The sequence below is a fragment of the Typopeltis vanoorti genome, chromosome 5 (assembly GCF_054136105.1).
Source record: "Typopeltis vanoorti isolate ZY-2024b chromosome 5, IOZ_Tvanoo_1.0, whole genome shotgun sequence".
Taxonomy (NCBI): Eukaryota; Metazoa; Arthropoda; class Arachnida; order Uropygi; family Thelyphonidae; genus Typopeltis; species Typopeltis vanoorti.
The window spans coordinates 142,343,953-142,356,304 of record NC_143553.1 but is presented as its reverse complement, the minus strand read 5'-3'; the positions used below and the strand labels follow the sequence as shown (position 1 = coordinate 142,356,304).

The 12,352-nt window shown below is 37.6% G+C and overlaps 1 protein-coding gene across 2 annotated transcripts in view; it reads right to left on the bottom strand.

Moving 5' to 3' along the window:
• LOC150106890 (sodium-dependent proline transporter-like) overlaps nucleotides 1–12,352 on the bottom strand; it is a 196,563-nt gene that overhangs the window by 114,456 nt on the left and 69,755 nt on the right. For both annotated transcript variants that reach the window (XM_090392797.1, XM_090392796.1), the window contains one exon: nucleotides 289–439. In XM_090392797.1, coding sequence (XP_090248923.1) covers nucleotides 289–439 — 151 coding nt within the window. The remainder of the gene's footprint in view (nucleotides 1–288; nucleotides 440–12,352) is intronic.

The following is a 12,352-nucleotide window of genomic DNA, read 5'->3' as shown; positions in this document are numbered from 1 at the left end:
ACATGCCTATATGCTGCACAGTCTCCATTTACCTGTACTCGTTAAAAGAGCATGTTGATCCGTCATTGCAGACTTCACGTAAGGAACTACATTTCTTTTGTTTCATAAATGATTAGTTAACACACATGGAAACACTCACCTATATATATATATATATATAATGATGATTATAAAATACCTGCTATAAACAAATGTCTGGAGAACAACCACACATGATTTTTTTTTTTTTTTTTAAATACAGAAAATATACATTCTTATGAACTTAAAAAGAAATCATCACATACTCACCCCCACCATTCCTATAGCATAGATAAGGAAATCTCCATGCTGCAGCAAGTCCAATAGCATACCCAAGGAGAGATAATAAGAAATCAAACTTCCCAGACCAATTTCCACGAGCAACATTTTCATCCTGATTTCCATTTTCTTCATTATTAACCTAATAAGATGATTTTTTTAAAAAAAAACAATAATAACAGGAGGGTTTTCATATGGTGCTTTCTTTTTTTTTTTTTTTTTTTTTTTAAAAAAAGAAAAAAAGAAAACACCACATGTCAAATTATCAATAGCCATTATACATTATCAATGTACTGAGAAAAATTAGCCTATTAAACTAGAGCTGCCAGGGTAAATGGTAGCAAGAGTGGCCTGTTATTGGGTTAATGGCTTGGGAGATGGAGGATGTGTTGTATATTACAGAGTCAAGTTGAGTTCATAGAAATAATAATAGGACTAGGAATACTGTTCACTGATGTGTCTATATACAAATACTAGGAATATTTGGTGGTACTAATAGCAAATGATTATATACAATTGATACCAGTTGTATATAATTTATTGGATTCTAGTACAGTGTATTTTGAATTATTAAGCTTTATATATGTTGGCCTGGTTAGTGTATCCACTCTCCAGCCAAGAGGCTGCGAGCTCAAATCCTGCAATGGGTATGGATGTTTGTGATTGTCCTACTAACTCTGTGTGGAAAGGGCATCTGCAACCCTACCATTTATTCTAGCAGAAAGGTGACCGTATGGTGTCTATGGACATCAAGTGTGAATTTTTTTTAAAAAGTTTTATATTATAATATAGCTGAACTCTTTTACTACATTTCAATGGAATGTCCTAATCTCCATTGCAACAATAGTTTTCTAGGGAACACAGAAAATTTGTTGCAACAGAGATTTAAAACAACCTATAATGAAGACACAACCACTCCTCATAAACAGTGTTCTGATATGAAAAGTTTAGAAATTTTGTTCTCTAGTTCACATGATAGCAGCTGAATGAAAAAATTTCATTCTAAAGTATAGTTCAACTGGCAAAAATATGAATCTTTTAGTTTATGCAAAAGGGAAGAATAAACTAGATGGGAAATTTCATTCATCAATTTGATGGAAAGAATTTTGCTAAATAATAGTTAACTTTAAATCACTACATTTGGTACAAATGTTAAGGGGCTTCGGTTTTTTTTCCAATAAAGTAATATATTTTGAATGAAGGAAATTACGAACTCCAATTATAACTGGAAAAAAGTAAACGGATTTAACTGCTGTTAATTTATTTATATAATGTATATATATTTCATTATTTTATATCTTCACAGAAATATTTTCATTACATGGATGCTCTAATGCTTAGACTGAACCAACAAATACGTATGGCAATGTAATATAGAAAACATACTTTCCATACATCATGAAAAGTATGTTTTCTGATATTACCATGTAGTGAAATCAGTTCTCATAATGTACAAATAGTTAGTCAAGATCTTTCAAATGCAAACTCTTGTTTGTTGAAGCTACAGTAAAATATGGACAAAAACAAAATCAAATGCTGGCCTGGTTGGCCGAGTGGTTAGCATTCCTGCTCTCCAGCCAAAAGGCTGAGGTTTTGAATACCACCATGGGCATGGATGTTTGTGATTGTCTGTGAAAATATTGGTGGCGGTTGGCAGTAGATGCCGTTGGTATAGTTGCGGTTCGTTGGTGGATTGGGGGTGGAGACGGAGAGTTGTGCAGTGGATGCCCTCCCTTGATGAGTCTTTGGACTCCCTGGAGGTGTCACATAATAATAATAAATTCTTGTCCAGTATAATAAGTTATCTTCAAACGAAAATCTTACTACAACTATCTCAAAGCCAAAGTATAAATAAGTATACACCATTAAGCTAATTGGATGTGAGAAATATATAATTTCTGATATGGAGTTATTTCCCCCAAGTCTAACTCCCATTGTTAAGATTAGGTAATATAGGTAATCCAGAGGATTTTATCATGGAGGTGTGGGGAAACAGATTCCAGCCTACCACTGCAAACGACAGTTTTAGATAGTGTATCTAGCATCAAAGCTAAAGAGACTTGGTATCTCAGATTAATCTGAGTAGAGCAATGAGAAAGAAAGAGAGAGAGATAAGATCACGCGTGAGGTCCTGAGAACATCGATAAAGGTTCTACTGAACAGAATTTCTGAAACCTTGGAAGAGTTCAGAACAAATCATCCATCTCAATAATGGTTGAAATTAGTCTAAGCTGTGACTCACATGATAATATATGGCATTATACAGACCTGAGAAGGGAGATATGCTGTATATTGTGGAGAATATGTTGTGTGTGTGTATACATGTGCTTGCACATGCATACATGGTAAAAACAGCTAAATTTAGAGAAAAATGATGAGTGCCCCTTTGAGGATATCATGTTAATCTGAACAGTATTTATTATCACCATAATTTAGCTCAATAAAACAATAAGTCTGCTACTTTACACTGGTTTACAGTGAAGTAAACCAGTCTCATCACACACAGAGAGCTAGTCAATATACTTTGCATGCAAATATTTAATATTTGCTCATACTAAATAAAATATGGATGGAAACAAGAATATAATTCTTGTCATGTAGTATAGCATACCTGTCACTTATAATTTGTAGCTTTTACTATTAAGTAAACATTCTCCACATCCCATTAAGAAGGGGACTACTTACCTCTATTATGAAGCCAAAGTTACATGGATGATTAGTATCATTAAGCATGAGCTGAAAATAAAGAAAATGTTGGTGGAGGGCAAAAAAGGAGAAAGGTTCCAGGCTAATGCATAAACAGTAGAAGGAACAGGAAAGAAAGGTGACCAGCATGGCAAGGAAGGCAAAATCAAATTATGAGAAGAGGTTAGCTGAACAGGCAAAACGAAATCCCAAAGTTTTTTCATTATGTGGCAAATAGGAAGAAGGATGACTATGAAAGGATAACTTCAATGAGTGCAGATGGTACAGAGGTAATGGAGACAGATGAAATTCTTGAGCTACTGAGTGATCATTTTGCAAGAGTATATCATTCAAGTGAAGATATTGTTATGACAGAGACTAATTTGAGAACAGAGATTGAAGAATTGGAGGTATTTAGTATAGTATAAAATATGAATGCAACAATATGAATCCTACAGTTGTATAACTGTAGGATTGGATTAAATACCAGCTAATTTTATGAGCCTTTGTCTAGGCTGTTTAAAGACATGCATCAAAGCTTCATCCCCTACTCAGATAGGATGTTATTAAAACTGAAAGGTCAACCACTAGATGTTAATCTTATACAGGTCTATGCTCCTACTGCTGACAAGAGTGATACCGAGATCGAAGAATTTTTATGATCAGTTAAAAGAACTAATGAAAAACACAAAAAAGCATGATATTAACATCGTCATGGGTGATTTCAATGCTAAAGTTGGGAAAGGTAGAAGTGGAGATGTAGTTGGCAAACATGGACTGGGAACAAGAAATGAGAGAGGCGACCATCTTATTAAATTCTGCCAGGAAGAGGAGCTAATAATCGCAAAACACATGGCTTAAGCTGCCATCCCGAAGGCTGTATACTTGGCAATCACCACAGCATAATAATGGGAATATAGTCAGAAACCAAATTGATCACTTGCTAATTAATCAACGATTTCGAAGTTCTATAAAGAGTACAAAAACCTATCCTAGTGCATATATTACTTCTGATCATAACCTACTGGTGGCAGAGTTAAACTTAGACTGAAAGCTATACTTAAGAAACATCAACAAAAAAGGTTTGATTTAGGAAAATTAAAAAAACACAGAGATAAGAAACAAATTGAGTCAAGATCTGAATCAAGAGCTAGCACTTATCCAGAATGATGATATCATGAGGGTTGATGAATCACAGGACAAATTAAAATCTGTCTTCATAGAGAAATGTGCCAATACCTTGTGTCCTAATAGAGCAGTAAAAAAGAAAGAAAGATTGGATAACTGATGAAATTCTTTCTCTCATGGATAAACGCAGATCATATAAAAATCATAGTCCAACAAAATATAAAGAGGTTCAGAAAATTATTAAATGCAAAGAAGCAAAAGAAATAGATGAATGAAAAATGTAAAGAAATAGAAATTCTACAGGAAAAGCATGACAATTTTAATCTACACAAAAAGTTTGAAAGAGACCTCAGGTATATTTAAGAAAAAACAATTCTGTATCCTTCGAAACAAAAAGGGAGAAATAATATCTAAAAAGGAAGACAAAATATGAGAATGGGTAAAATATATAGAGGAGCTCTTTACTGATAACAGATAGAACCCAGAAAATACTTATGAACCTATGGAAGGTCCATGCATTCTACGATCAGAGGTAGAATGAGCACTAAACTCAACTAAAAATGGTAAAGCCTTAGGCCGGATAGAATACCAGCAGAAATAGTAAAGCAGGGGCGAATTCTCCATGCTTGCTGCGCAAGCTCATTACTTGAGAAAGAAGTAATGTTTATTTGTTAATAAATGCATGTATTTATAAGCATTCCATTTAGGCTTTTATTTTTGTAGACAGAAGACATTTTAAGCTCGTGTGGCAATAATTGAGCTTTGCGCTGTGTATCGAAGGCCGATGCTTACTCATCTAGTCAAAGCTACCTTGGCTTGCTTAGTTGTCGGAGCTTCCAGGCCCTCGCTGCAGCACTGTGATTTCATGCGTGCACATAGCCATTTCCGCTCCCTTCACGTCGTCTTAAACACAAGGCCATACGCAGTCAAAGTAGCTCTAGCCAGTGAGCTTCAGCCAGCTTTACAAGTGTGCATGTTGCTTGGGAAAATTAAGTTACAACCAACTTTTTATGATGTTATTGACCAGTTCATAAAGAAGAACCATACAGTAGAATTTGTATTCAAGTAGCTAAATTGAAAAAAAAAAAGATAGAATATCATTTGTAAAATAAATGTTGTATTTGTATGATTAAATATACATAAATTTCTAAATATAGTTTTAAATGGTCAGTAATTCATTATTCTGCTAATCAGACTTCATCATACATCTCACTCCCTGAATGATAACAAGAGCAAGCGTGAATTTCAAGACCAGCAATCGCCCCTCTAGTAAAGTTATTAGAAGGTGACAACATTAATATATTAGTAAAGCTATTTAATAAGATCTATGATACAGGCATATCCCTCAAGACTGGTTATAGTCGACCTTCATCATGCTACCCAAAAAATCTGTGTCACATCCGAAAAAATAGGCAAGATTTTAAAAAAGTAAAACCCACACACAGCATTTAAGCCCCACCGCAAACTTGCTACCCTTATCCACTCTACAAAAGATCAGCTCCCTACTCTCTCCATGCCCGGAATCTATAAAGTACCCTGTTCATGTAAACTGGTGTACTTTGGATAGACAGGCAGATCAGCAACTATCTGCCTGGAGGAACATAAGTCATACATCTGCAAACACAACTATGGTCAGTCAGGCTTGGCTGACCATGTCTTGGATACAACCCACAGGATCTCATGGAAAAAAACCACCATGTCCACCACAGCAAATTCAAAAAAGAGAGACTATTCTTAGAATTAGCAGCAGCTCTCAGGAATCAACCAAATCTCAACAAATATGGTTGCATTAAGCTTCCTAAGATTTAGGAAATGCTTATCACCAGAGGTCCCACTTTACATTCCAGACCATCTACAACCACCCTTAGAGGGCGCTCCACCTAGATAGGACTTTAGTGTCACCCACGTGGTTGGGTTTAGTATTGTGTGTTATTTGTTTTTGATGTTACATTAGTTTTTTTGTAATCCCTGAAGATGTCTCACTTACTGAGACGAAATATATAGGAAGTATTAAATTCTGTTTTAATCCTTTCTGAGTGCTGTATACAATCCATTAAGCCTCCAATATGATGTCCTCACAGCACTTAAGCCTCTACACACGGATACCCAAAAAAGCAAATACGAAAACTTATGACTACAGAATGATCAGCCTAATGAGTCAAGTTATCAAAATGCCTACCTAAAAAAGTAAAAACTTGTAATGACTATAGAATGATCAGCCTAATGAGTCACATTTTCAAAATGTTTCTGAAAATAATTCAAGATCTGTTCTCAGATCTTATTCCAAAAATATATTGACCAAAGCAAGGAAATATTCATTTGCTTCATCGACTTCGAGAAAGCATATAACCAAGTCCAACAGGTTAAAATGATTGCACTATTAAAAAGAATTGGATTAGATGGTAAAGACATCAGGATCATTGAAAACTTATATTAGAACCAAAGGGCATCTGTTCAAGTTGATGACATTATTACAGACTCCATTAACATCAAACGAGGAGTAAGGCAAGGATGTGTGCTGTCACCTCTTCTTTTTTAACATATACTCAGAAGCCATATTTCAAAAAGACTTGAAAGGAAGGAAGGAAGGGATTCATGTAAATGGGGAAATCATCAGTAATATCCAATATGCTGATGACACAACTCTCCTGGCTGACAATATTCAGGATCTTCAAAATCTTCTGGAACTAGTGAATGAAGAGAGTGAAAAAATGGGATTAAAAATAAATATCACCAAAACTAAATTTATGGTCATAAGCAAGAAACCAATTCTTAATTCAGCACTTTCTTTAAATGGAAAACAAATAGAAAGAGTGGCAAAGTTTAAACATCTCGGATGCTAGTTAAATGAAGATTGCAATCCAGAAATGGAAATAAAAGTTAGAATTGAAATGGCAAGAAAAAATTTTCTCTTGATGAAATCAACACTGTGTAACTGCAGTTTAAATTTGGAGCTTAGAGCATGCATGGTTAAATGCTATGTGGTCTGCACTGCTGTACGGTGCAGAAACTTGGCCCTTGAAGACAACATCAATAAAAAGACTTGAAGCCTTTGAGATGTGGTTATACAGACGGATGTTAAAAATTCCATGGACAGCAAAAACGTCCAATCAGTAAGTACTGGAACAAATGGATAAATCATGTAAACTTTTAGATACCATAAAAAGAAGGAAAACTGCATATCTTGGTCACCTACTTTGTAATGAAAAATATAAGATACTTCACAATTGATTATAAAAGGGATGATAAATGGATGAAGAGAACAAGGAAGAAGAAGAAAATCTTGGTTGGCAGACATCGGACAGTGGACTGGCATGAACTCAGAGAGACTGCTTAGAGTGGCTGAGGATCACTCAAAATTTGCCAAGGTGGTTGCCGACATCCGATAGGAGATGGCACTCAAAGAAGAAGAAGATAATTCTTTGACTATTTTGAATAACTGTATTAACATATTTAGTATAAAAATTAGAAAAGGAAAAAAAAAGACAGAAAAATTGTTTGGGAGAGTGAATTTAGATTAAGAGTGACTGACCTGCAGAGGGAGATAGATGAGTTGAAAGAGGAGGTGGAATGTCTTGTGAATGAGAGCAGAAGTATGAAAGATAAGATTAGGAGAATGGAAGAGATAAATGCAAGGCGAATCAGAGTAGGAGAGATAGAGAATTTAGGGAGTATGAGTGAAAGGTATGGGGGTGCTGGAAGAGGAGAGAATGGAAACAGTAGAAGAGAGGGAATGAGAGAGAGGTATGGGAATGCTAGCAGACGAGAGGATGGAAACAGTAGGAGAGACAGAATGAGAGAGAGATATGGAAGTGCTAGAAGAGGAGAGAATGGAAACGGTAGGAGAGATGGAATGAGAGAGAGGTATGGGAATGCTAGAAGACGAGAGGATGGAAACAGTAGTAGGAGAGAAAGAATGAGAGAGGGATATGGAAGTGTTAGAAGTGGAGAAAATGGAAACAGTAGGAGAGAGGGAATGAGAGAGATGTATGGGAGTGCTAGAAGAGGAGAGAATGGAAACAGTAGAAGAGAGAGGTATGGGAATGAAAGAAGAGGAGAGAATAGAAACAATAGGAGCGAGGGAATGGTAAGAGGTATAATGTATGGCGACTCAATGATCTGTGGTGTTCAAGATAGGATGCGTGAGGAGTGTTTACCAAGAGGAACAATAGAAAGGGTGGCTATGGCAATTAAGAGAGGTGAAAGGGTGGATGAGATGATTGTGATGGTAGGAACAAATGACTTGAGTGGTAATGTAAGTCAGGCAGCGAGAGATATGAGATTTTTGCTTGAGACTGTAAGAAGACAGAGAGAGGAAAAATAGTGTGCATGTTGCCTAGGTATGATAATGATGAGCTGAGCAGAAGAGCGATGATATTGAATGGCATAATAGCGAGAATGTGTGACAAGAGAGGACTGGTATATGTGGATGCTTGGAGTGCATTTGAGGAAAGAGAGGAATTGTATGCGAGAGACCATTTACATTTGAATGAGGAAGGACGTAGGCATCTGGAGAGATTGCTGTTCTGAACGAGTCAGTGTGTCCCAGGGAGGATGATAGCAGGGGTGGCCTCTTGTGGGAATGGATACTTGGGAGAAGGGAGACAATGTCAGGTAACACTGAGCCCAGTGGAGTCTAGAAGGGATAATGCTGGGTATAGAAACAATGGCATTTCTATGCTTTATACTAATGCCAGGAGTATCCGGAATAAGGGAGAGGAATTGGTGGCGCAGATAGCATCAGCCTGGCCAAAAATTATTGCAATCACTGAGACGTGGTTGACAGAAGGGGATATAACAACAGGAATAAAAGTCGCTGGGTACAGCATTTTTCGTCAGGATAGGAGGGGAAAGCGTGGTGGTGGGGTACTGCTTATGATAAGTGATGACCTATGTCCTCTAAGAGTGGAGAATTTGGAAGGAAGTGAGACAAATGATTTTGAGTGTGTATGGTGTGAGGTAGAGGTAGGCAAGACAGGATATTTAGTGGGGGTGTTGCTACAGACCCAGGAGCACAGAGGATGGGGACCAGGAGATGTTTAGATAGCTAAGTTTGGCAAGTGCAAGAAGAATGATTGTTATGGGAGATTTTAACTTCAGTAGTATAAATTGGAGAGAGGAAGATGCATGTAGCAATAGGGGAATGGAATTTCTAGAATTCTTGAGGGACAAATGTCTTAGGCAACATGTAACAGAGGGAACAAGAGGTTCAAAAGTTTTGGATTTGGTTATAGCATCAGAAGAGTTGATAATAACTGAGTTGATGTCTCTCCCACCAGTTGGAGAGAGTGACCATATGGTGTTGACTTGGAAAATGAATAGACATGCAGGAGTATCAAAGAGACGGGAACTTATGTGGAATTATAAGGCAGGTGATTATAATAGTCTTAGACGTCCACCTCGGGAAGTTTCATGGAGGCAGGAATTGGAAGGCCGGGATATCACTAGTGCGTGGGAAATTCTGAAAGAATATTTGTTATCAGCAATGGTAAGCTGTATACCATGAGTGAAGAAGAGGATGCAATTTGGAGTAAAGTAGATGACAAACAATATTAAACAGGAATTGCATGCAAAAAAGAGGCTATGGAAGAGATATAAGGAGACAGGTGAAGAGATGCATGAGGAATATAAGACACAGGCCAGAAGAGTGACTAGTGTGGTAAGGAAAGCGAAACTGGAATATGAGAGGAGATTGACCCTAAGATCCAAAGAAAATTCTAGGGAATTTTTTAGCTATGTTGCCAGTAGGAGGAGAAATGACTGTGGAAGAATGATATTGTGGGATAAAAATGGGAATAGAGTGACTGATGCAGAGGACATAGTGGAATTGTTCAATGAACACTTTATCGGAGTATTTCATCCTAGAGGAGTCAGTTTTAATGCTAGAGGGATAGGACTGGTTCGAGGTCTGGAGGTACAGGAGGAGAGTGTGTTTCAGATACTGAGTACTCTGGATGTCAGTAAAGCTGTGGGACTGGATGGTATTTCACCACGAGTTTTGAGAGAATGTGCTAGGGAATTGACAGTGCCTTTAACGTGGCTTTTCAATGAAAGTCTGGCTTTGACAAAGGTGCCCAGGGAATGGAAGGAAGGTAAGATAGTGCCATTGCATAAGGGTGGTAACAGACTGGAAGTGTCTAATTATAGGCCAATCTGTGTGTCATCAGCAGTTGTTAAGATCTTGGAGAAAGTAGTGAGGGACCGTATACAGCATTGGGCAGATGAGGGTAATGTTATCTGTGAGAATCAACATGGATTTGTGAAAGGACGCTCTTGTTTTAGCAATATGCTAGCCTTTTATAATAAAGTTTCAAGAACATTAGATGAGGGAAAGGCATGTACTGCAATTTTCTTAGACTTGGCGAAGGCATTTGACAGGGTGCCACATGATAAGCTGATATTTAAGTTGCAGCACATGGGTCTGGATGTCAGATTGGTCAACTGGATTTAGGATTGGCTGTCTGATAGGTATCAGAGAGTTGTGTATGGTGGAGCAGTTTCCAGGAGGCAGAGGGTTACAAGTGGGGTCCCACAGGGCTCAGTACTAGGACCTATATTGTTTAACCTTTATATCAATGACATAGTCAGTGGATTGCAGGGGGATATTCAGTTGTTTGCGGATGATGCGAAGCTGGGAAGGATTATTAGTAATAGTGCAGATGTGGTAGCCCTGCAAGAGGATTTAAATAAGCTAGATAGATGGGCAAATGAATGGGGGTTTTCAGTTTAATGCAGCAAAATGTAAAGTCTTGAGGTTTGGGAAACATCAATGGGATGCTACATACTCTATGGGAGGAGTTATACTGGAGGAAGTAGGGGAGACAAGAGATCTGGGGTTGATGATTGATAGAAACCTGAAGTTTAGGGGACATATTGCAAAGGTGGTGAAGGTAACACAGAGGATTGCTGCTATTATGAGAAGGACACTGACCTGCAGAGATAAGAGGGTTATCATTCCGTTGTATAAGTCTCTGATCAGACCACACTTGGACTACTGTTCTCAGATTTGGTCCCCAGGATTTGAAGGGGATAAATTAACTGTGGAAAGGATACAAAGACGGATGACAAAGATGGTTTCAGGACTGTACAAGGCTAGTTATGAGGATTGGTAGATAGAAGAAGGAGAGGTGATATGATTGAGACTTTTAAACTGTTGAGAGGTGGTTACAGGGTTGACACTGGGGAGTTCTTTCGCTTGGTTGAACAGCGGGAAGGAGTGATGACAAGAGGCCATCCCTGGAAGTTACGAAAGGAAACTGTGAGCAAGAGGGTAAGGAGTGGTTTCTTTGTGTGGAGGGTGGTTGAGCCGTGGAATGCATTGCCTGATGGAGTGGCGGGAGCGAGAACGGTCAGTGAGTTCAAGGAGTGGTATGATAGACTGTGTTTCTCAGGGGGTGACCTCCCCTCGATGAGTCTTGACAGACTTTATGTCTTAGGAAGGACCTCCCTCGATGAGTCTTTTGACTCCTTGGAGGCCTGAATAATAATAATAATAATAAAAACATGTAAATGAAACACAAGAAGCATCACCTGTTCTCACTCAATGGAGAGGCTATAAAACAAGGTACATATTTCAAGTATTTAGGCACTATTTTTTACTAAAAGTGGTAAATTAAATATGAAACTAGATAGACAGAATGCCAGTTTAATAAATTTATATGGAATAAGAGAGAAATTAGCCAAAACATTAAACCAGCAGTACACAAGGCAGTGTTTACAAAGTTATGCATCTGAAAGTTGGATTAGAAATAAAGGAGTTAATGAATGAATTGATGTATTGGCTACTTGATATGATTTCTGGATTTTGTAGAAATATTGAAGAAACACAACTGAGCAGATTAGCATTTGCCTTTCCCATTGTAATACATACTTCAATCTGATATCTGTATGACATATCAGATTCAAGTATATATACAAGAGAAAATGGTTAAGCAAAAGAAAAGTAATAAAGTGCCACAGCAAGTTTATGTACATGTACATGTTTCTTGTACTGGGGTGCTTAAGGGTCAAAGCTGTATAACTGAGAGGAGACCTCCACATAGCCATCAAAGGAATGCGGAGAACCGACCAGGGCTTCTGACCTAATGTCCAATCCTCACCTTCTCGTGGTGCACCCTGTTGAGTATCTACTTGGATACTGAACGAATGAGGATGGGCTGGCAATTTGGGATTTAGCCGACCAAATTGTATTCTTACTGGTTAAACCAAAATAAAAAATGATGGTACAATATGACAAAATTTC